Raw genomic sequence first — 26,216 nt, 5'->3', positions numbered from 1 at the left:
TTTTGCGCGCTATACAGACAAAGCATACCGTACATAGAGAAGGAAAGGAGAGGGTGCAGAATGTAGTGTTACAGTCATAGCTAGGGTGTAGAGAAAGATCAGCATAAACGAGGTAGGTCCCTTGAGAAATCTGACGGCAGCAGGGAAGAAGCTGTTCTTGAGTCGGTTGGTACGTGACCTCAGACTTTTGTATCTTTTTCCTGACAGAAGGAGGTGGAAGAGAGAATGTCCGGGGTGCGTGGGGTCCTTAATTATTCTGGCTGCTTTTTCGAGGCAGCGGGAAGTGTAGACAGAGTCAATGGATGGGAGGCTGGTTTGCGTGATGGATTGGGCTACATTCACGACCCTTTGTAGTTTCTTGCGGTCTTGGGCAGAGCAGGAGCCCATACCAAGCTGTGATACAACCAGAAATAATGTTTTCTATGGTGCATCTGTAAAAGTTGGTGAGAGTCGTAGCTGACATGCCAAATTTCCTTAGTCTTCTGAGAAAGTAGAGGTGTTGGTGGCTGTCTTAACGATAGTGTCGGCATGGGGGGACCAGGACAGGTTGTTGGTGATCGGGACACCTAAAAACTTGAAGCTCTCGACCATTTCCACTTTGTCCCTGTTGATGTAGACAGGGGCATGTTCTCCTTTACGCTTCCTGAAGTCGATGACAATCTCCTTCGTTTTGTTGACATTGAGGGAGAGATTATTGTTGCCGCACCAGTTCACCAGATTCTCTATCTCATTCCTGTACTCGGTCTCATCATTGTTTGAGATCCGACCCAATACGGTGGTGTCATCAGCAAACTTGAAAATCGAATTGGAGGGGAATTTGGCCACACAGTCAGAGGTGTATAAGGAGTATAGTAGGGGGCTGAGAACACAGCCTTGTGGGGCACCGGTGTTGAGGATGATCGTAGAGGAGGTGTTGTTGCCTATCCTTACTGATTGTGGTCTGTGGGTTAGGAAGTCTAGGATCTAGTTGCAGAGGTAGAAGAGCTTGGCGAGGGTCACAGCAGGTCCTGGAGCGTAAATCTTCAGGACTATTTCTGGAATATTGTCAGGGCCCATACCCTTCACAGTATCCAGTGCCTTCAGCCATTTCTTGACATCATGGAATCCTCGAATCCCTATGGTGCAGAAAGAGGCCATTTGGCTCATCCAGTCTGCACCGACCACAATCCCACCCAGACCCTAACCCCATAACCCCACACATTTACCCTGCTAATCCCCCTGACACTAAGGGGCAATTTAGTGTGGTCAATCAACCTAACTCGCACATCATTGGTCTGTGGGAGGAAACCGGAGCATCCGGAGGAAACGCACGCAGACACGGAGAGAACGTGTAAACTCCACACAGACAGTGACCCGAGCTGGGAATCGAACCCGGCTCCCTGGTGCTGTGAGGCAGCAGTGCTAACCACTGTGCCACCGTGCTGTCATTCACGTGGAGCCAATTGAATTGGCTGGAGACTGGCATCTGTGATGCTGGGGACCACTGGAGGAGGCCGAGATGGATCATCCACTCGGCACTTCTGGCTGAAGATTATCGCGAATGCTTCAGCCTTATCTTTTGTACTGATATCCTGGGCTCCTCCATCATCCCTGTCTCTCTCCCTTTCGCCCTTCTCTCTCTCTTTCTATGCTAGTTTCTCTCTCTCTCCCACTTTATCTCCATATCTGTCTACTTTCTTGGTGCTCTCTTTATCTCCCTCTTTGCTTCCCTCACTCAGTCTCCCTCTCTCCGTCCCCATTTTTCGGTCTCCCTTTCTCTGTCTGTCCGTCTTTTCTTCTCTCTCTACACCTTTCTTTCCATCACGCAAACCAGTCTTCCATCCATTGACTCTGTCGATACTTCCCGCTGCCTCAGCAAAGCAGCCAGCATAATTAAGGACCCCACGCACCCCGGACATTCTCTCTTCCACCTTCTTCCTTCGGGAAAAAGATACAAAAGTCTGAGGTCACGTACCAACCGACTCAAGAACAGCTTCTTCCCTGCTGCTGTCAGACTTTCGAATGGACCTACCTCGCATTAACTTGATCTTTCTCTACACCCTAGCTATGACTGTAACACTACATTCTGCACTCTCTCCTTTCCTTCTCTATGAACGGTATGCTTTGTCTGTATAGCGGCAAGAAACAATACTTTTCACTGTATGTTAATACATGTGACAATAATAAATCAAATCAAATCAAAAACCTTCAGCAACTGCAGCCTGAAGCTCTGGGATTCCCTCCCATAAAATCCCTACAATGCAGAAATAGGCCATTCAGCCCATCAAGTCTGCACTGACCACAATCCCACTCAGGCCCTATCCCCATAACCCCATGCATTTACCCTGGTGAGTCCGCCTGACACTAAGAGGCAATTCAGCATGGCCAATCCACCTAACCCGCTCATCTCTGGACCTCCTTCCCTCTGCTGCTCAACCACTTCCCCTGGTCTAAGATTCACCTTAAGACCTTTGATCAGGATTCTGGTGAATGAACCGATTGTCTGATTTGCTGTCAGATCTGTTTGCAGAATGCTGCTGGAAAGCACTTGAAGCTTGTATCTAAATACACGTTAGCATTGATAATATAGCAATGATAATCGATTCTGAGATTGAACTGCTGATATTTTACAGATGTGGACGAGTGTGATGATTTTACAAATGGTGGTTGTGAGCAGGTGTGTAACAACACTCCGGGGACTTTCAGCTGTAGCTGCCACAGAGGATTCCAGTCGCGGACTGATGACAGGACCAAATGCCAGCGTGAGTGAGGCACCTGAATTCCTGTGCCAGTGCAGAGAGGGAGAGAGGGACAGAGAGAGATCAAAGCTGGAGCAGGGGGAGACCCACACGGATTGGAGGCCGGGAACAGTGTACACACAGAGTCAGGATCAGCAGATGTAACTCGGTCCCCTCTCCTGGTGCTGGGTATTTTCTGTTCCGTTCTCATTGTACATTCTAAACATAGACAAGAGATGCATAAAGTCAGCATGTATGTCTCACCAAGGTCAGTCTAGAAGGAGCTTTACTCTGCATCTAACCCTGTGCTGTACCTGTCCTGGGAGTGTTTGATGGGGGACAGTGTAGAGGGAGCTTTACTCTGCATCTAACCCTGTGCTGTACCTGTCCTGGGAGTGTTTGATGGGGACAGTGTAGAGGGAGCTTTACTCTGTATCTAACCCCGTGCTGTACCTGTCCTGGGAGTGTTTGATGGGGGACAGTGTAGAGGGAGCTTTACTCTGTATCTAACCCTGTGCTGTACCTGTCCTGGGAGTGTTTGATGGGGACAGTGTAGAGGGAGCTTTACTCTGTATCTAACCCCGTGCTGTACCTGTCCTGGGAGTGTTTGATGGGGGACAGTGTAGAGGGAGCTTTACTCTGTATCTAACCCCGTGCTGTACCTGTCCTGGGAGTGTTTGATGGGGGACTGTGCAGAGGGAGCTTTACTCTGTATTTTACAGGTAAGGTAAAGTTGTCATAATCCCAGATGAGGATTGGTTGGTCCCCCCGACTTGAGGGGGAGAGTTGAGTGGTGGTGATTTAACCTGAGGATCACCACCCCTCAGGCGAGGGGCAGGTTGAGAAGGCAGGGCCTTCAGCCGGTACAGGAATTGAACCCATGCTGTTGGGGTCGCTCTGCATCATGAACCAGCTGGTCTGAGCTGAACCAACTCCTATTTTACAGGTGTCCACAATTTCTAACAGAAACACATATCTTTGTTCCCACTGCTCGATATCGCTGCTCTCTTGTGAACTTGTGTTTTTGATGCTAACATTGTGTGCTGTGTAATGGATTGAGTTTCATCTCTCTCTTTCATTCCACCAGCGGTTTGTAACCCTGTGTGTCTGAATTCTGGCCTGTGTGTGGCTCCTGATACCTGTGACTGCCCCGCTGGATACCCTGGGCCAGGCTGTTCTGGTATGTGCCTGAAAGCTTTCTCTGCATGCCTGGGGATATGTGTAACTGCAAACAGAAATATCCTCGGAAATGAGGAACATGCGGAGAGATTGAAACAAGCGGAGTCTGGCTCAGCCAGCTGCTAACAGGACATTCAGCAGATTACAATCCCTCCTCCGTGAACTCCCCGACTTTATTCCGTCCTGTCGAGGAGCATTTACATTGCAGATTCTTGCCCACATTGCTGGAGGACAAGGTAGATTGTGTTGAAGCAACAAGCAAGCTGCTGAATACAGCAGGTTATTAAATCAGCTACCAGACCAGAACCACAGCAAGAAACCATTTCACCTCGTCGCCAGTGTCCGTCTCTCTCTCCCCATAAACCGGGATCAATCCCAAACTAATCCCATTGCCCCGCTCTCTCCTCATAGCCCTGTATCAATCCCCAAACGAATCCCACTGCCTCCGCTCTGTCCCCATAGCCCTGCATCAATCCCAAACTAATCCCACTGCCCCGCTCTCTCCCCATAGCCCTGTATCAATCCCAAACTAATCACACTGCCCCGCTCTCTCCCCATAGCCCTGTATCAATCCCAAACTAATCACACTGCCCCGCTCTCTCCCCATAGCCCTGTATCAATCCCAAACTAATCCCACTGCCCCGCTCTCTCCCCATAGCCCTGTATCAATCCCAAACTAATCACACTGCCCCGCTCTCTCCCCATAGCCCTGTATCAATCCCAAACTAATCCCACTGCCCTGCTCTCTCCCCATAGCCCTGTATCAATCCCCAAACTAATCCCACGGCCCCGCTCTCTCCCCATAGCCCTGTATCAATCCCAAACTAATCACACTGCCCCGCTGTCTCCCCATAGCCCTGTATCACTCCCAAACCTATCCCACTGCCCCGCTCTCTCCCCATAGCCCTGTATCAATCTCCAAACTAATCCCACTGCCCCGCTCTCTTCCCATAGTTCTGTATCAATCCCAAACTAATCCCACTGCCCCACTCTCTCCCCATACCCCTGTATCACTCCCAAACCTATCCCACTGCCCCGCTCACTCCCCATAGCCCTGTATCAATCCCCAAACTAATCCCACTGCCCCACTCTCTCCCCATAGCCCTGGATCAATCCCCAAACTAATCCCACTGCCCCACTCTCTCCCCATACCCCTGTATCACTCCCAAACCTATCCCACTGCCCCGATCTCTCCCCATAGCCCTGTATCAATCCCCAAACTAACCCCACTGCCCCGCTCTCTACATAGCTCTGTATCAGTTCCTGTATCTTCCCCCTTTTCACATAAAGATTTGTCTCTGTTTCAGATGCCCTCTGGTTTCTCTGCATTTCCCATCACTCATCGCACCACCTTGAATTGATACCCGCTTGGAAATGACCATCCAACCAGAGGAAAGAGCTGTTATCCATTCACCAAGACAGCTCGACCGTTATCTACCTGAGTCACACTGCCCTAACTGTTATCTACCTGAGTCACACTGCCCTAACCGTTATCTACCTGAGTCACACTGCCCTAACCGTTATAGAACATAGAACATAGAAAGCCACAGCACAAACAGGCCCTTCGGCCCACAAGTTGCGCCGATCACATCCCCACCTCTAGGCCTATCTATAGCCCTCAATTCCATTAAATCCCATGTACTCATCCAGAAGTCTCTTAAAAGACCCCAACGAGTTTGCCTCCACCACCACCGACGTCAGCCGATTCCACTCACCCACCACCCTCTGAGTGAAAAACTTACCCCTGACATCCCCCCTGTACCTACCCCCCAGCACCTTAAACCTGTGTCCTCTCGTAGCAACCATTTCAGCCCTTGGAAATAGCCTCTGAGAGTCCACCCTATCCAGACCCCTCAACATCTTGTAAACCTCTATCAGGTCACCTCTCATCCTTCGTCTCTCCAGGGAGAAGAGACCAAGCTCCCTCAACCTATCCTCATAAGGCATGCCCCCCAATCCAGGCAACATCCTTGTAAATCTCCTCTGCACCCTTTCAATGGCTTCAACATCTTTCCTGTAATGAGGTGACCAGAACTGCGCGCAGTACTCCAAGTGGGGTCTAACCAGGGTCCTATAAAGCTGCAGCATTATCTCCCGACTCCTAAACTCAATCCCTCGATTAATGAAGGCTAGTACGCCATACGCCTTCTTGACCGCATCCTCCACCTGCGAGGCCGATTTAAGAGTCCTATGGACCCGGACCCCAAGGTCCTTCTGATCCTCTACACTGCTAAGAATGGTACCCTTCATTTTATACTGCTGCTCCATCCCATTGGATCTGCCAAAATGGATCACCACACACTTATCCGGGTTGAAGTCCATCTGCCACTTCTCCGCCCAGTCTTGCATTCTATCTATGTCTCGCTGCAACTTCTGACATCCCTCCAAACTATCCACAACACCACCTACCTTGGTGTCGTCAGCAAACTTACCAACCCATCCCTCCACTTCCTCATCCAGGTCATTTATGAAAATGACAAACAGCAAGGGTCCCAGAACAGATCCCTGGGGCACTCCACTGGTCACTGACCTCCATGCAGAGAAAGACCCCTCCACAGCCACTCTCTGCCTTCTGCAGGCAAGCCAGTTCTGGATCCACAAGGCAACAGCCCCTTGGATCCCATGCCCTCTCACTTTCTCAAGAAGTCTTGCATGGGGGACCTTATCGAACGCTTTGCTGAAGTCCATATAGACCACATCCACCGCTCTTCCTTCGTCAATGTGCTTGGTCACATTTTCAAAGAACTCAACCAGGCTCGTAAGGCACGACCTGCCCCTGACAAAGCCGTGCTGACTACTTTTGATCATACTAAACTTCTCTAGATGATCATAAATCCTGTCTCTCAGGATCCTCTCCATCAACTTACCAACCACTGAGGTTAGACTCACCGGTCGGTAATTTCCCGGGCTGTCCCTGTTCCCTTTCTTGAATATAGGGACCACATCCGCAATCCTCCAATCCTCCGGAACCTCTCCCGTCTCCATCGACGATGCAAAGATCATCGCCAAAGGCTCCGCAATCTCCTCCCTCGCCTCCCACAGTAACCTGGGGTACATCCCATCCGGTCCCGGCGACTTACCAACCTTGATGCCATTCAATAGTTCCAACACATCCTCTTTCTTTATGTCCACATGCTCGATCCTTTCTGTCCTCCGCAATCCAGCAGTACAACCACCCAGATCCCTTTCCACCGTGAATACCGAGGTAAAGTATTCATTAAGCAGCTCCGCCATTTCTAACGGTTCCGCACAAACTTTTCCCCCTTCACCTTTTAAGGGTCCTATGCCTTCACATCTCATCCTTTTACTCTTGACATATTTGTAGAAAGCCTTGGGATTCTCCTTAATCTTACCCGCCAAGGTCTTCTCATGACCCCTTCTCGCTCTCCTAATTTCCTTCTTAAGCTCCTTCCTACATCGCGTATACTCCTCTAAATCCTTAACACCTCCTAGCTCTCTGAACCTTCTGTACGCCTCTCTTTTCTTATTTACCAGGTTCATCACAACCTTCGTGCACCACGGTTCCCGTACCCTACCAACACCCCCCTGTCTCATCGGAACGTTGTCATGCAGAGCTCCAGACAAACATTCCTTGAAAATCCTCCACTTTCCTTCGGTACTTTTCCCCAAGAATGCCTCCTTCCAATTTACCCGTCTAATTTCCTCCCTGATGACACTGTATTTCCCTTTACTCCAGAGAAACACTTTCCTAGCCTGCCTGACCCTATCTCTTTCCAATGCTATCGTGAAGGAGATAGAATTATGATCGCTATCCCCAAGATGCTCACCCACCGAGAGATCTACCTGAGTCACACTGCCGTAACCGTTATCTACCTGAGTCACACTGCCGTAACCGTTATCTACCTGATTCACACTGCCCTAACCGTTATCTACCTGAGTCACACTGCCGTAACCGTTATCTACCTGATTCACACTGCCGTAACCGTTATCTACCTGAGTCACACTGCCCTAACCGTTATCTACCTGAGTCACACTGCCGTAACCGTTATCTACCTGAGTCACACTGCCCTAACCGTTATCTACCTGGGTCACACTGCCCTAACCGTTATCTACCTGAGTCACACTGCCCTAACCGTTATCTACCTGATTCACACTGCCGTAACCATTATCTACCTGATTCACACTGCCGTAACTGTTATCTACCTGATTCACACTGCCGTAACCGTTATCTACCTGATTCACACTGCCGTAACCGTTATCTACCTGAGTCACACTGCCGTAACCGTTATCTACCTGAATCACACTGCCCTAACCGTTATCTACCTGAGTCACACTGCCCTAACCGTTATCTACCTGATTCACACTGCCCTAACCGTTATCTACCTGATTCACACTGCCGTAACTGTTATCTACCTGATTCACACTGCCGTAACCGTTATCTACCTGAGTCACACTGCCGTAACCGTTATCTACCTGATTCACACTGCCGTAACCGTTATCTACCTGAGTCACACTGCCGTAACCGTTATCTACTTGATTCACACTGCCGTAACCGTTATCTACCTGAGTCACACTGCCCTTACCGTTATCTACCTGAGTCACACTGCCGTAACCGTTATCTACCTGATTCACACTGCCCTAACCGTTATCTACCTGATTCACACTGCCGTAACCGTTATCTACTTGATTCACACTGCCGTAACCGTTATCTACCTGATTCACACTGCCCTAACCGTTATCTACCTGATTCACACTGCCGTAACCGTTATCTACCTGAGTCACACTGCCCTTACCGTTATCTACCTGAGTCACACTGCCCTAACCGTTATCTACCTGATTCACACTGCCCTCACCGTTATCTACCTGATTCACACTGCCCTAACCGCTATCTACCTGATTCACACTGCCCTAACCGTTATCTACCTGATTCACACTGCCCTAACCGTTATCTACCTGATTCACACTGCCCTCACCGTTATCTACCTGATTCACACTGCCCTAACCGTTATCTACCTGAGTCACACTGCCCTAACCGTTATCTACCTGATTCACACTGCCGTAACCGTTATCTACCTGAGTCACACTGCCCTAACCGTTATCTACCTGAGTCACACTGCCGTAACCGTTATCTACCTGATTCACACTGCCCTAACCGTTATCTACCTGATTCACACTGCCCTAACCGTTATCTACCTGATTCACACTGCTGTAACCGTTATCTACCTGAGTCACACTGCCCTAACCGTTATCTACCTGAGTCACACTGCCGTAACCGTTATCTACCGGATTCACACTGCCCTAACCGTTATCTACCTGAGTCACACTGCCCTAACCGCTATCTACCTGAGTCACACTGCCCTAACCGTTATCTACCTGATTCACACTGCCCTAACCGTTATCTACCTGAGTCACACTGCCGTAACCATTATCTACCTGATTCACACTGCCCTAACCGCTATCTACCTGAGTCACACTGCCCTAACCGCTATCTACCTGAGTCACACTGCCCTAACCGTTATCTACCGGATTCACACTGCCCTAACCGTTATCTACCTGAGTCACACTGCCCTAACCGCTATCTACCTGAGTCACACTGCCCTAACCGTTATCTACCGGATTCACACTGCCCTAACCATTATCTACCTGATTCACACTGCCCTAACCGTTATCTACCGGATTCACACTGCCGTAACCATTATCTACCTGATTCACACTGCCCTAACCGTTATCTACCGGATTCACACTGCCCTAACCGTTATCTACCTGATTCACACTGCCCTAACCGTTATCTACCTGAGTCACACTGCCGTAACCATTATCTACCTGATTCACACTGCCGTAACCGTTATCTACCTGATTCACACTGCCCTAACCGTTATCTACCTGAGTCACACTGCCGTAACCGTTATCTACCTGAGTCACACTGCCCTAACCGTTATCTACCTGAGTCACACTGCCCTCACCGTTATCTACCTGATTCACACTGCCCTAACCGTTATCTACCTGAGTCACACTGCCGTAACCGTTATCTACCTGATTCACACTGCCCTAACCGTTATCTACCTGATTCACACTGCCGTAACCGTTATCTACCTGATTCACACTGCCCTAACCGTTATCTACCTGAGTCACACTGCCCTAACCGTTATCTACCTGATTCACACTGCCGTAACCGTTATCTACCTGAGTCACACTGCCGTAACCGTTATCTACCTGAGTCACACTGCCGTAACCGTTATCTACCTGATTCACACTGCCGTAACCGTTATCTACCTGAGTCACACTGCCGTAACCGTTATCTACCTGAGTCACACTGCCGTAACCGTTATCTACCTGATTCACACTGCCCTAACCGTTATCTACCTGAGTCACACTGCCGTAACCGTTATCTACCTGAGTCACACTGCCCTAACCGTTATCTACCTGAGTCACACTGCCGTAACCGTTATCTACCTGAGTCACACTGCCCTAACCGTTATCTACCTGATTCACACTGCCCTAACCGTTATCTACCTGTGTCACACTGCCGTAACCGTTATCTACCTGATTCACACTGCCGTAACCGTTATCTACCTGTGTCACACTGCCGTAACCGTTATCTACCTGATTCACACTGCCCTAACCGTTATCTACCTGAGTCACACTGCCCTAACCGCTATCTACCTGAGTCACACTGCCGTAACCGTTATCTACCTGAGTCACACTGCCCTAACCGTTATCTACCTGATTCACACTGCCCTAACCGTTATCTACCTGAGTCACACTGCCGTAACCGTTATCTACCTGATTCACACTGCCCTAACCGTTATCTACCTGAGTCACACTGCCCTAACCGTTATCTACCTGATTCACACTGCCCTAACCGTTATCTACCTGTGTCACACTGCCGTAACCGTTATCTACCTGATTCACACTGCCGTAACCGTTATCTACCTGAGTCACACTGCCCTAACCGTTATCTACCTGAGTCACACTGCCCTAACCGTTATCTACCTGAGTCACACTGCCCTAACCGTTATCTACCTGAGTCACACTGCCCTAACCGTTATCTACCTGAGTCACACTGCCCTAACCGTTATCTACCTGAGTCACACTGCCGTAACCGTTATCTACCTGAGTCACACTGCCCTTACCGTTATCTACCTGAGTCACACTGCCCTAACCGTTATCTACCTGATTCACACTGCCGTAACCGTTATCTACCTGAGTCACACTGCCCTTACCGTTATCTACCTGATTCACACTGCCGTAACCGTTATCTACCTGAGTCACACTGCCCTAACCGTTATCTACCTGATTCACACTGCCCTAACCGTTATCTACCTGATTCACACTGCCCTTACCGTTATCTACCTGATTCACACTGCCCTAACCGTTATCTACCTGAGTCACACTGCCGTAACCGTTATCTACCTGAGTCACACTGCCGTAACCGTTATCTACCTGAGTCACACTGCCGTAACCGTTATCTACCTGAGTCACACTGCCCTAACCGTTATCTACCTGATTCACACTGCCGTAACCGTTATCTACCTGATTCACACTGCCCTAACCGTTATCTACCTGAGTCACACTGCCGTAACCGTTATCTACCTGAGTCACACTGCCGTAACCGTTATCTACCTGATTCACACTGCCGTAACCGTTATCTACCTGAGTCACACTGCCGTAACCGTTATCTACCTGAGTCACACTGCCGTAACCGTTATCTACCTGATTCACACTGCCCTAACCGTTATCTACCTGAGTCACACTGCCCTAACCGTTATCTACCTGAGTCACACTGCCGTAACCGTTATCTACCTGATTCACACTGCCGTAACCGTTATCTACCTGAGTCACACTGCCGTAACCGTTATCTACCTGAGTCACACTGCCGTAACCGTTATCTACCTGAGTCACACTGCCCTTACCGTTATCTACCTGAGTCACACTGCCGTAACCGTTATCTACCTGATTCACACTGCCGTAACCGTTATCTACCTGAGTCACACTGCCGTAACCGTTATCTACCTGAGTCACACTGCCGTAACCGTTATCTACCTGAGTCACACTGCCCTTACCGTTATCTACCTGAGTCACACTGCCGTAACCGTTATCTACCTGAGTCACACTGCCCTAACCGTTATCTACCTGATTCACACTGCCCTAACCGTTATCTACCTGATTCACACTGCCGTAACCGTTATCTACCTGAGTCACACTGCCCTTACCGTTATCTACCTGATTCACACTGCCGTAACCGTTATCTACCTGAGTCACACTGCCGTAACCGTTATCTACCTGATTCACACTGCCCTAACCGTTATCTACCTGAGTCACACTGCCGTAACCGTTATCTACCTGAGTCACACTGCCCTAACCGTTATCTACCTGAGTCACACTGCCCTTACCGTTATCTACCTGATTCACACTGCCGTAACCGTTATCTACCTGATTCACACTGCCGTAACCGTTATCTACCTGATTCACACTGCCGTAACCGTTATCTACCTGAGTCACACTGCCCTAACCGTTATCTACCTGAGTCACACTGCCGTAACCGTTATCTACCTGAGTCACACTGCCCTTACCGTTATCTACCTGAGTCACACTGCCGTAACCGTTATCTACCTGATTCACACTGCCCTAACCGTTATCTACCTGATTCACACTGCCCTAACCGTTATCTACCTGGGTCACACTGCCGTAACCGTTATCTACCTGAGTCACACTGCCGTAACCGTTATCTACCTGATTCACACTGCCCTAACCGTTATCTACCTGAGTCACACTGCCCTAACCGTTATCTACCTGATTCACACTGCCGTAACCGTTATCTACCTGATTCACACTGCCGTAACCGTTATCTACCTGAGTCACACTGCCGTAACCGTTATCTACCTGAGTCACACTGCCCTTACCGTTATCTACCTGATTCACACTGCCCTCACCGTTATCTACCTGATTCACACTGCCCTAACCGTTATCTACCTGATTCACACTGCTGTAACCGTTATCTAACTGAGTCACACTGCCCTAACCGTTATCTACCTGAGTCACACTGCCGTAACCGTTATCTACCGGATTCACACTGCCCTAACCGTTATCTACCTGAGTCACACTGCCCTAACCGCTATCTACCTGAGTCACACTGCCGTAACCGTTATCTACCTGATTCACACTGCCCTAACCGTTATCTACCTGATTCACACTGCCCTCACCGTTATCTACCGGATTCACACTGCCGTAACCGTTATCTACCTGGGTCACACTGCCGTAACCGTTATCTACCGGATTCACACTGCCGTAACCGTTATCTACCTGATTCACACTGCCCTAACCGTTATCTACCTGAGTCACACTGCCCTAACCGTTATCTACCTGATTCACACTGCCCTAACCGTTATCTACCTGAGTCACACTGCCGTAACCGTTATCTACCTGATTCACACTGCCCTAACCGTTATCTACCTGATTCACACTGCCGTAACCGTTATCTACCTGATTCACACTGCCCTAACCGTTATCTACCTGAGTCACACTGCCGTAACCGTTATCTACCTGAGTCACACTGCCGTAACCGTTATCTACCTGAGTCACACTGCCGTAACCGTTATCTACCTGATTCACACTGCCGTAACCGTTATCTACCTGAGTCACACTGCCGTAACCGTTATCTACCTGAGTCACACTGCCGTAACCGTTATCTACCTGATTCACACTGCCCTAACCGTTATCTACCTGAGTCACACTGCCGTAACCGTTATCTACCTGAGTCACACTGCCCTAACCGTTATCTACCTGAGTCACACTGCCGTAACCGTTATCTACCTGATTCACACTGCCCTTACCGTTATCTACCTGATTCACACTGCCGTAACCGTTATCTACCTGATTCACACTGCCGTAACCGTTATCTACCTGAGTCACACTGCCCTAACCGTTATCTACCTGAGTCACACTGCCGTAACCGTTATCTACCTGAGTCACACTGCCCTTACCGTTATCTACCTGATTCACACTGCCGTAACCGTTATCTACCTGAGTCACACTGCCGTAACCGTTATCTACCTGATTCACACTGCCCTAACCGTTATCTACCTGAGTCACACTGCCCTAACCGTTATCTACCTGAGTCACACTGCCGTAACCGTTATCTACCTGAGTCACACTGCCCTAACCGTTATCTACCTGAGTCACACTGCCGTAACCGTTATCTACCTGAGTCACACTGCCCTAACCGTTATCTACCTGAGTCACACTGCCGTAACCGTTATCTACCTGAGTCACACTGCCGTAACCGTTATCTACCTGAGTCACACTGCCGTAACCGTTATCTACCTGAGTCACACTGCCGTAACCGTTATCTACCTGATTCACACTGCCCTAACCGTTATCTACCTGATTCACACTGCTGTAACCGTTATCTACCTGATTCACACTGCCCTAACCGTTATCTACCTGAGTCACACTGCCGTAACCGTTATCTACCTGAGTCACACTGCCGTAACCGTTATCTACCTGAGTCACACTGCCGTAACCGTTATCTACCTGATTCACACTGCCGTAACCGTTATCTACCTGAGTCACACTGCCGTAACCGTTATCTACCTGAGTCACACTGCCGTAACCGTTATCTACCTGATTCACACTGCCCTAACCGTTATCTACCTGAGTCACACTGCCGTAACCGTTATCTACCTGAGTCACACTGCCCTAACCGTTATCTACCTGAGTCACACTGCCGTAACCGTTATCTACCTGAGTCACACTGCCCTTACCGTTATCTACCTGAGTCACACTGCCCTAACCGTTATCTACCTGATTCACACTGCCGTAACCGTTATCTACCTGAGTCACACTGCCGTAACCGTTATCTACCTGAGTCACACTGCCCTAACCGTTATCTACCTGATTCACACTGCCGTAACCGTTATCTACCTGAGTCACACTGCCGTAACCGTTATCTACCTGATTCACACTGCCCTAACCGTTATCTACCTGAGTCACACTGCCGTAACCGTTATCTACCTGAGTCACACTGCCCTAACCGTTATCTACCTGAGTCACACTGCCGTAACCGTTATCTACCTGAGTCACACTGCCCTAACCGTTATCTACCTGAGTCACACTGCCGTAACCGTTATCTACCTGAGTCACACTGCCGTAACCGTTATCTACCTGATTCACACTGCCGTAACCGTTATCTACCTGAGTCACACTGCCGTAACCGTTATCTACCTGAGTCACACTGCCCTAACCGTTATCTACCTGAGTCACACTGCCGTAACCGTTATCTACCTGAGTCACACTGCCCTAACCGTTATCTACCTGCGTCACACTGCCCTTACCGTTATCTACCTGAGTCACACTGCCGTAACCGTTATCTACCTGATTCACACTGCCGTAACCGTTATCTACCTGAGTCACACTGCCGTAACCGTTATCTACCTGATTCACACTGCCCTAACTGTTATCTACCTGATTCACACTGCCCTAACCGTTATCTACCTGAGTCACACTGCCCTTACCGTTATCTACCTGAGTCACACTGCCGTAACCGTTATCTACCTGATTCACACTGCCGTAACCGTTATCTACCTGATTCACACTGCCGTAACCGTTATCTACCTGATTCACACTGCCCTAACTGTTATCTACCTGATTCACACTGCCCTAACCGTTATCTACCTGAGTCACACTGCCGTAACCGTTATCTACCTGATTCACACTGCCGTAACCGTTATCTACCTGATTCACACTGCCGTAACCGTTATCTACCTGATTCACACTGCCGTAACCGTTATCTACCTGATTCACACTGCCGTAACCGTTATCTACCTGAGTCACACTGCCGTAACCGTTATCTACCTGATTCACACTGCCCTCACCGTTATCTACCTGATTCACACTGCCGTAACCGTTATCTACCTGATTCACACTGCCCTAACCGTTATCTACCTGAGTCACACTGCCGTAACCGTTATCTACCTGATTCACACTGCCCTTACCGTTATCTACCTGATTCACACTGCCCTAACCGTTATCTACCTGATTCACACTGCCCTAACCGTTATCTACCTGATTCACACTGCCCTCACCGTTATCTACCTGAGTCACACTGCCCTAACCGTTATCTACCTGAGTCACACTGCCCTAACCGTTATCTACCTGATTCACACTGCCCTAACCGTTATCTACCTGAGTCACACTGCCGTAACCGTTATCTACCTGATTCACACTGCCGTAACCGTTATCTACCTGAGTCACACTGCCCTAACCGTTATCTACCTGAGTCACACTGCCCTAACCGTTATCTACCTGAGTCACACTGCCCTAACCGTTATCTACCTGAGTCACACTGCCCTAACCGTTATCTACCTGAGTCACACTGCCCTAACCGTTATCTACCTGAGTCACACTGCCGTAACCGTTATCTACCTGAGTCACACTGCCCTTACCGTTATCTACCTGAGTCACACTGCCCTAACCGTTATCTACCTGATTCACACTGCCGTAACCGTTATCTACCTGAGTCACACTGCCCTTACCGTTATCTACCTGATTCACACTGCCGTAACCGTTATCTACCTGATTCACACTGCCCTTACCGTTATCTACCTGATTCACACTGCCCTAACCGTTATCTACCTGAGTCACACTGCCGTAACCGTTATCTACCTGAGTCACACTGCCCTAACCGTTATCTACCTGATTCACACTGCCGTAACCGTTATCTACCTGATTCACACTGCCCTAACCGTTATCTACCTGAGTCACACTGCCGTAACCGTTATCTACCTGAGTCACACTGCCGTAACCGTTATCTACCTGATTCACACTGCCGTAACCGTTATCTACCTGAGTCACACTGCCGTAACCGTTATCTACCTGAGTCACACTGCCGTAACCGTTATCTACCTGATTCACACTGCCCTAACCGTTATCTACCTGAGTCACACTGCCCTAACCGTTATCTACCTGAGTCACACTGCCGTAACCGTTATCTACCTGATTCACACTGCCGTAACCGTTATCTACCTGAGTCACACTGCCGTAACCGTTATCTACCTGAGTCACACTGCCGTAACCGTTATCTACCTGAGTCACACTGCCCTTACCGTTATCTACCTGAGTCACACTGCCGTAACCGTTATCTACCTGATTCACACTGCCGTAACCGTTATCTACCTGAGTCACACTGCCGTAACCGTTATCTACCTGAGTCACACTGCCGTAACCATTATCTACCTGAGTCACACTGCCCTTACCGTTATCTACCTGAGTCACACTGCCGTAACCGTTATCTACCTGAGTCACACTGCCCTAACCGTTATCTACCTGATTCACACTGCCCTAACCGTTATCTACCTGATTCACACTGCCGTAACCGTTATCTACCTGAGTCACACTGCCCTTACCGTTATCTACCTGATTCACACTGCCGTAACCGTTATCTACCTGAGTCACACTGCCGTAACCGTTATCTACCTGATTCACACTGCCCTAACCGTTATCTACCTGAGTCACACTGCCGTAACCGTTATCTACCTGAGTCACACTGCCCTAACCGTTATCTACCTGAGTCACACTGCCCTTACCGTTATCTACCTGATTCACACTGCCGTAACCGTTATCTACCTGATTCACACTGCCGTAACCGTTATCTACCTGATTCACACTGCCGTAACCGTTATCTACCTGAGTCACACTGCCCTAACCGTTATCTACCTGAGTCACACTGCCGTAACCGTTATCTACCTGAGTCACACTGCCCTAACCGTTATCTACCTGAGTCACACTGCCCTAACCGTTATCTAACTGAGTCACACTGCCCTAACCGTTATCTACCTGAGTCACACTGCCGTAACCGTTATCTACCGGATTCACACTGCCCTAACCGTTATCTACCTGAGTCACACTGCCCTAACCGTTATCTACCTGAGTCACACTGCCGTAACCGTTATCTACCTGATTCACACTGCCGTAACCGTTATCTACCTGAGTCACACTGCCGTAACCGTTATCTACCTGATTCACACTGCCCTAACCGTTATCTACCTGAGTCACACTGCCCTAACCGTTATCTACCTGATTCACACTGCCGTAACCGTTATCTACCTGATTCACACTGCCGTAACCGTTATCTACCTGAGTCACACTGCCGTAACCGTTATCTACCTGAGTCACACTGCCCTTACCGTTATCTACCTGATTCACACTGCCCTCACCGTTATCTACCTGATTCACACTGCCCTAACCGTTATCTACCTGATTCACACTGCTGTAACCGTTATCTAACTGAGTCACACTGCCCTAACCGTTATCTACCTGAGTCACACTGCCGTAACCGTTATCTACCGGATTCACACTGCCCTAACCGTTATCTACCTGAGTCACACTGCCCTAACCGCTATCTACCTGAGTCACACTGCCGTAACCGTTATCTACCTGATTCACACTGCCCTAACCGTTATCTACCTGATTCACACTGCCCTCACCGTTATCTACCGGATTCACACTGCCGTAACCGTTATCTACCTGGGTCACACTGCCGTAACCGTTATCTACCGGATTCACACTGCCGTAACCGTTATCTACCTGATTCACACTGCCCTAACCGTTATCTACCTGAGTCACACTGCCCTAACCGTTATCTACCTGATTCACACTGCCCTAACCGTTATCTACCTGAGTCACACTGCCGTAACCGTTATCTACCTGATTCACACTGCCCTAACCGTTATCTACCTGATTCACACTGCCGTAACCGTTATCTACCTGATTCACACTGCCCTAACCGTTATCTACCTGAGTCACACTGCCGTAACCGTTATCTACCTGAGTCACACTGCCGTAACCGTTATCTACCTGAGTCACACTGCCGTAACCGTTATCTACCTGATTCACACTGCCGTAACCGTTATCTACCTGAGTCACACTGCCGTAACCGTTATCTACCTGAGTCACACTGCCGTAACCGTTATCTACCTGATTCACACTGCCCTAACCGTTATCTACCTGAGTCACACTGCCGTAACCGTTATCTACCTGAGTCACACTGCCCTAACCGTTATCTACCTGAGTCACACTGCCGTAACCGTTATCTACCTGATTCACACTGCCCTTACCGTTATCTACCTGATTCACACTGCCGTAACCGTTATCTACCTGATTCACACTGCCGTAACCGTTATCTACCTGAGTCACACTGCCCTAACCGTTATCTACCTGAGTCACACTGCCGTAACCGTTATCTACCTGAGTCACACTGCCCTTACCGTTATCTACCTGATTCACACTGCCGTAACCGTTATCTACCTGATTCACACTGCCGTAACCGTTATCTACCTGAGTCACACTGCCGTAACCGTTATCTACCTGATTCACACTGCCCTAACCGTTATCTACCTGAGTCACACTGCCGTAACCGTTATCTACCTGAGTCACACTGCCCTAACCGTTATCTACCTGAGTCACACTGCCGTAACCGTTATCTACCTGAGTCACACTGCCCTAACCGTTATCTACCTGAGTCACACTGCCGTAACCGTTATCTACCTGAGTCACACTGCCGTAACCGTTATCTACCTGAGTCACACTGCCGTAACCGTTATCTACCTGAGTCACACTGCCGTAACCGTTATCTACCTGATTCACACTGCCCTAACCGTTATCTACCTGATTCACACTGCTGTAACCGTTATCTACCTGATTCACACTGCCCTAACCGTTATCTACCTGAGTCACACTGCCGTAACCGTTATCTACCTGAGTCACACTGCCGTAACCGTTATCTACCTGAGTCACACTGCCGTAACCGTTATCTACCTGATTCACACTGCCGTAACCGTTATCTACCTGAGTCACACTGCCGTAACCGTTATCTACCTGAGTCACACTGCCGTAACCGTTATCTACCTGATTCACACTGCCCTAACCGTTATCTACCTGAGTCACACTGCCGTAACCGTTATCTACCTGAGTCACACTGCCCTAACCGTTATCTACCTGAGTCACACTGCCGTAACCGTTATCTACCTGAGTCACACTGCCCTTACCGTTATCTACCTGAGTCACACTGCCCTAACCGTTATCTACCTGATTCACACTGCCGTAACCGTTATCTACCTGAGTCACACTGCCGTAACCGTTATCTACCTGAGTCACACTGCCCTAACCGTTATCTACCTGATTCACACTGCCGTAACCGTTATCTACCTGAGTCACACTGCCGTAACCGTTATCTACCTGATTCACACTGCCCTAACCGTTATCTACCTGAGTCACACTGCCGTAACCGTTATCTACCTGAGTCACACTGCCCTAACCGTTATCTACCTGAGTCACACTGCCGTAACCGTTATCTACCTGAGTCACACTGCCCTAACCGTTATCTACCTGAGTCACACTGCCGTAACCGTTATCTACCTGAGTCACACTGCCGTAACCGTTATCTACCTGATTCACACTGCCGTAACCGTTATCTACCTGAGTCACACTGCCGTAACCGTTATCTACCTGAGTCACACTGCCCTAACCGTTATCTACCTGAGTCACACTGCCGTAACCGTTATCTACCTGAGTCACACTGCCCTAACCGTTATCTACCTGCGTCACACTGCCCTTACCGTTATCTACCTGAGTCACACTGCCGTAACCGTTATCTACCTGATTCACACTGCCGTAACCGTTATCTACCTGAGTCACACTGCCGTAACCGTTATCTACCTGATTCACACTGCCCTAACTGTTATCTACCTGATTCACACTGCCCTAACCGTTATCTACCTGAGTCACACTGCCCTTACCGTTATCTACCTGAGTCACACTGCCGTAACCGTTATCTACCTGATTCACACTGCCGTAACCGTTATCTACCTGATTCACACTGCCGTAACCGTTATCTACCTGATTCACACTGCCCTAACTGTTATCTACCTGATTCACACTGCCCTAACCGTTATCTACCTGAGTCACACTGCCGTAACCGTTATCTACCTGATTCACACTGCCGTAACCGTTATCTACCTGATTCACACTGCCGTAACCGTTATCTACCTGATTCACACTGCCGTAACCGTTATCTACCTGATTCACACTGCCGTAACCGTTATCTACCTGAGTCACACTGCCGTAACCGTTATCTACCTGATTCACACTGCCCTCACCGTTATCTACCTGATTCACACTGCCGTAACCGTTATCTACCTGATTCACACTGCCCTAACCGTTATCTACCTGAGTCACACTGCCGTAACCGTTATCTACCTGATTCACACTGCCCTTACCGTTATCTACCTGATTCACACTGCCCTAACCGTTATCTACCTGATTCACACTGCCCTAACCGTTATCTACCTGATTCACACTGCCCTCACCGTTATCTACCTGAGTCACACTGCCCTAACCGTTATCTACCTGAGTCACACTGCCCTAACCGTTATCTACCTGATTCACACTGCCGTAACCGTTATCTACCTGATTCACACTGCCCTAACCGTTATCTACCTGATTCACACTGCCGTAACCGTTATCTACCTGAGTCACACTGCCCTAACCGTTATCAACCTGAGTCACACTGCCGTAACCGTTATCAACCTGAGTCACACTGCCGTAACCGTTATCTACCTGATTCACACTGCCGTAACCGTTATCTACCTTATTCACACTGCCGTAACCGTTATCTACCTGAGTGACACTGCCCTAACCGTTATCTACCTGATTCACACTGCCCTAACCGTTATCTACCTGAGTCACACTGCCGTAACCGTTATCTACCTGATTCACACTGCCCTAACCGTTATCTACCTGAGTCACACTGCCGTAACCATTATCTACCTGATTCACACTGCCGTAACCATTATCTACCTGATTCACACTGCCGTAACCGTTATCTACCTGATTCACACTGCCCTAACTGTTATCTACCTGATTCACACTGCCCTAACCGTTATCTACCTGAGTCACACTGCCGTAACCGTTATCTACCTGAGTCACACTGCCCTAACCGTTATCTACCTGATTCACACTGCCGTAACCATTATCTACCTGATTCACACTGCCCTAACCGTTATCTACCTGATTCACACTGCCCTCACCGTTATCTACCTGATTCACACTGCCCTAACCGTTATCTACCTGATTCACACTGCCGTAACCATTATCTACCTGAGTGACACTGCCCTAACCGTTATCTACCTGATTCACACTGCCGTAACCATTATCTACCTGATTCACACTGCCCTAACCATTATCTACCTGATTCACACTGCCCTCACCGTTATCTACCTGATTCACACTGCCCTAACCGTTATCTACCTGATTCACACTGCCGTAACCATTATCTACCTGAGTGACACTGCCCTAACCGTTATCTACCTGATTCACACTGCCCTAACCGTTATCTACCTGAGTCACACTGCCCTAACCGTTATCTACCTGAGTCACACTGCCCTAACCGTTATCTACCTGATTCACACTGCCGTAACCATTATCTACCTGAGTGACACTGCCCTAACCGTTATCTACCTGATTCACACTGCCCTAACCGTTATCTACCTGAGTCACACTGCCCTAACCGTTATCTACCTGATTCACACTGCCCTAACCGCTATCTACCTGATTCACACTGCCGTAACCGTTATCTACCTGAGTCACACTGCCGTAACCGTTATCTACCTGAGTCACACTGCCCTAACCGTTATCTACCTGAGTCACACTGCCGTAACTGTTATCTACCTGATTCACACTGCCGTAACCGTTATCTACCTGATTCACACTGCCGTAACCGTTATCTACCTGAGTCACACTGCCCTAACCGTTATCTACCTGAGTCACACTGCCCTAACCGTTATCTACCTGAGTCACACTGCCCTAACCGTTATCTACCTGATTCACACTGCCGTAACCGTTATCTACCTGATTCACACTGCCGTAACCGTTATCTACCTGAGTCACACTGCCGTAACCGTTATCTACCTGATTCACACTGCCCTAACCGCTATCTACCTGATTCACACTGCCGTAACCGTTATCTACCTGAGTCACACTGCCCTAACCGCTATCTACCTGAGTCACACTGCCGTTACCGTTATCTACCTGAGTCACACTGCCGTAACCGTTATCTACCTGATTCACACTGCCGTAACCGTTATCTACCTGAGCCACACTGCCGTAACCGTTATCTACCTGAGTCACACTGCCCTAACCGTTATCTACCTGATTCACACTGCTGTAACCGTTATCTACCTGATTCACACTGCTGTAACCGTTATCTACCTGATTCACACTGCCCTTACCGTTATCTACCTGAGTCACACTGCCCTAACCGTTATCTACCTGAGTCACACTGCCCTAACCGTTATCTACCTGAGTCACACTGCCCTAACCGTTATCTACCTGAGTCACACTGCCCTAACCGTTATCTACCTGAGTCACACTGCCGTAACCGTTATCTACCTGAGTCACACTGCCCTTACCGTTATCTACCTGAGTCACACTGCCCTAACCGTTATCTACCTGATTCACACTGCCGTAACCGTTATCTACCTGAGTCACACTGCCCTTACCGTTATCTACCTGATTCACACTGCCGTAACCGTTATCTACCTGATTCACACTGCCCTTACCGTTATCTACCTGATTCACACTGCCCTAACCGTTATCTACCTGAGTCACACTGCCGTAACCGTTATCTACCTGAGTCACACTGCCCTAACCGTTATCTACCTGATTCACACTGCCGTAACCGTTATCTACCTGATTCACACTGCCCTAACCGTTATCTACCTGAGTCACACTGCCGTAACCGTTATCTACCTGAGTCACACTGCCGTAACCGTTATCTACCTGATTCACACTGCCGTAACCGTTATCTACCTGAGTCACACTGCCGTAACCGTTATCTACCTGAGTCACACTGCCGTAACCGTTATCTACCTGATTCACACTGCCCTAACCGTTATCTACCTGAGTCACACTGCCCTAACCGTTATCTACCTGAGTCACACTGCCGTAACCGTTATCTACCTGATTCACACTGCCGTAACCGTTATCTACCTGAGTCACACTGCCGTAACCGTTATCTACCTGAGTCACACTGCCGTAACCGTTATCTACCTGAGTCACACTGCCCTTACCGTTATCTACCTGAGTCACACTGCCGTAACCGTTATCTACCTGATTCACACTGCCGTAACCGTTATCTACCTGAGTCACACTGCCGTAACCGTTATCTACCTGAGTCACACTGCCGTAACCATTATCTACCTGAGTCACACTGCCCTTACCGTTATCTACCTGAGTCACACTGCCGTAACCGTTATCTACCTGAGTCACACTGCCCTAACCGTTATCTACCTGATTCACACTGCCCTAACCGTTATCTACCTGATTCACACTGCCGTAACCGTTATCTACCTGAGTCACACTGCCCTTACCGTTATCTACCTGATTCACACTGCCGTAACCGTTATCTACCTGAGTCACACTGCCGTAACCGTTATCTACCTGATTCACACTGCCCTAACCGTTATCTACCTGAGTCACACTGCCGTAACCGTTATCTACCTGAGTCACACTGCCCTAACCGTTATCTACCTGAGTCACACTGCCCTTACCGTTATCTACCTGATTCACACTGCCGTAACCGTTATCTACCTGATTCACACTGCCGTAACCGTTATCTACCTGATTCACACTGCCGTAACCGTTATCTACCTGAGTCACACTGCCCTAACCGTTATCTACCTGAGTCACACTGCCGTAACCGTTATCTACCTGAGTCACACTGCCCTAACCGTTATCTACCTGAGTCACACTGCCCTAACCGTTATCTAACTGAGTCACACTGCCCTAACCGTTATCTACCTGAGTCACACTGCCGTAACCGTTATCTACCGGATTCACACTGCCCTAACCGTTATCTACCTGAGTCACACTGCCCTAACCGTTATCTACCTGAGTCACACTGCCGTAACCGTTATCTACCTGATTCACACTGCCGTAACCGTTATCTACCTGAGTCACACTGCCGTAACCGTTATCTACCTGATTCACACTGCCCTAACCGTTATCTACCTGAGTCACACTGCCCTAACCGTTATCTACCTGATTCACACTGCCGTAACCGTTATCTACCTGATTCACACTGCCGTAACCGTTATCTACCTGAGTCACACTGCCGTAACCGTTATCTACCTGAGTCACACTGCCCTTACCGTTATCTACCTGATTCACACTGCCCTCACCGTTATCTACCTGATTCACACTGCCCTAACCGTTATCTACCTGATTCACACTGCTGTAACCGTTATCTAACTGAGTCACACTGCCCTAACCGTTATCTACCTGAGTCACACTGCCGTAACCGTTATCTACCGGATTCACACTGCCCTAACCGTTATCTACCTGAGTCACACTGCCCTAACCGCTATCTACCTGAGTCACACTGCCGTAACCGTTATCTACCTGATTCACACTGCCCTAACCGTTATCTACCTGATTCACACTGCCCTCACCGTTATCTACCGGATTCACACTGCCGTAACCGTTATCTACCTGGGTCACACTGCCGTAACCGTTATCTACCGGATTCACACTGCCGTAACCGTTATCTACCTGATTCACACTGCCCTAACCGTTATCTACCTGAGTCACACTGCCCTAACCGTTATCTACCTGATTCACACTGCCCTAACCGTTATCTACCTGAGTCACACTGCCGTAACCGTTATCTACCTGATTCACACTGCCCTAACCGTTATCTACCTGATTCACACTGCCGTAACCGTTATCTACCTGATTCACACTGCCCTAACCGTTATCTACCTGAGTCACACTGCCGTAACCGTTATCTACCTGAGTCACACTGCCGTAACCGTTATCTACCTGAGTCACACTGCCGTAACCGTTATCTACCTGATTCACACTGCCGTAACCGTTATCTACCTGAGTCACACTGCCGTAACCGTTATCTACCTGAGTCACACTGCCGTAACCGTTATCTACCTGATTCACACTGCCCTAACCGTTATCTACCTGAGTCACACTGCCGTAACCGTTATCTACCTGAGTCACACTGCCCTAACCGTTATCTACCTGAGTCACACTGCCGTAACCGTTATCTACCTGATTCACACTGCCCTTACCGTTATCTACCTGATTCACACTGCCGTAACCGTTATCTACCTGATTCACACTGCCGTAACCGTTATCTACCTGAGTCACACTGCCCTAACCGTTATCTACCTGAGTCACACTGCCGTAACCGTTATCTACCTGAGTCACACTGCCCTTACCGTTATCTACCTGATTCACACTGCCGTAACCGTTATCTACCTGATTCACACTGCCGTAACCGTTATCTACCTGAGT

General features: G+C 49.0%; 1 protein-coding gene across 1 annotated transcript in view; it reads left to right on the top strand.

Annotated features, from left to right (window-relative positions):
• Positions 1-26,216, top strand: part of LOC144504332 (uncharacterized) — a 107,465-nt gene that overhangs the window by 28,295 nt on the left and 52,954 nt on the right. Inside the window, exons 6-7 of the mRNA XM_078229499.1 lie at positions 2,613-2,741; positions 3,805-3,897. Coding sequence (XP_078085625.1) covers positions 2,613-2,741; positions 3,805-3,897 — 222 coding nt within the window. The remainder of the gene's footprint in view (positions 1-2,612; positions 2,742-3,804; positions 3,898-26,216) is intronic.

The sequence above is a fragment of the Mustelus asterias genome, chromosome 2, assembly GCF_964213995.1.
Source record: "Mustelus asterias chromosome 2, sMusAst1.hap1.1, whole genome shotgun sequence".
NCBI lineage: Eukaryota > Metazoa > Chordata > Chondrichthyes > Carcharhiniformes > Triakidae > Mustelus > Mustelus asterias.
This window is presented reverse-complemented; position numbering and strand designations above follow the sequence as displayed.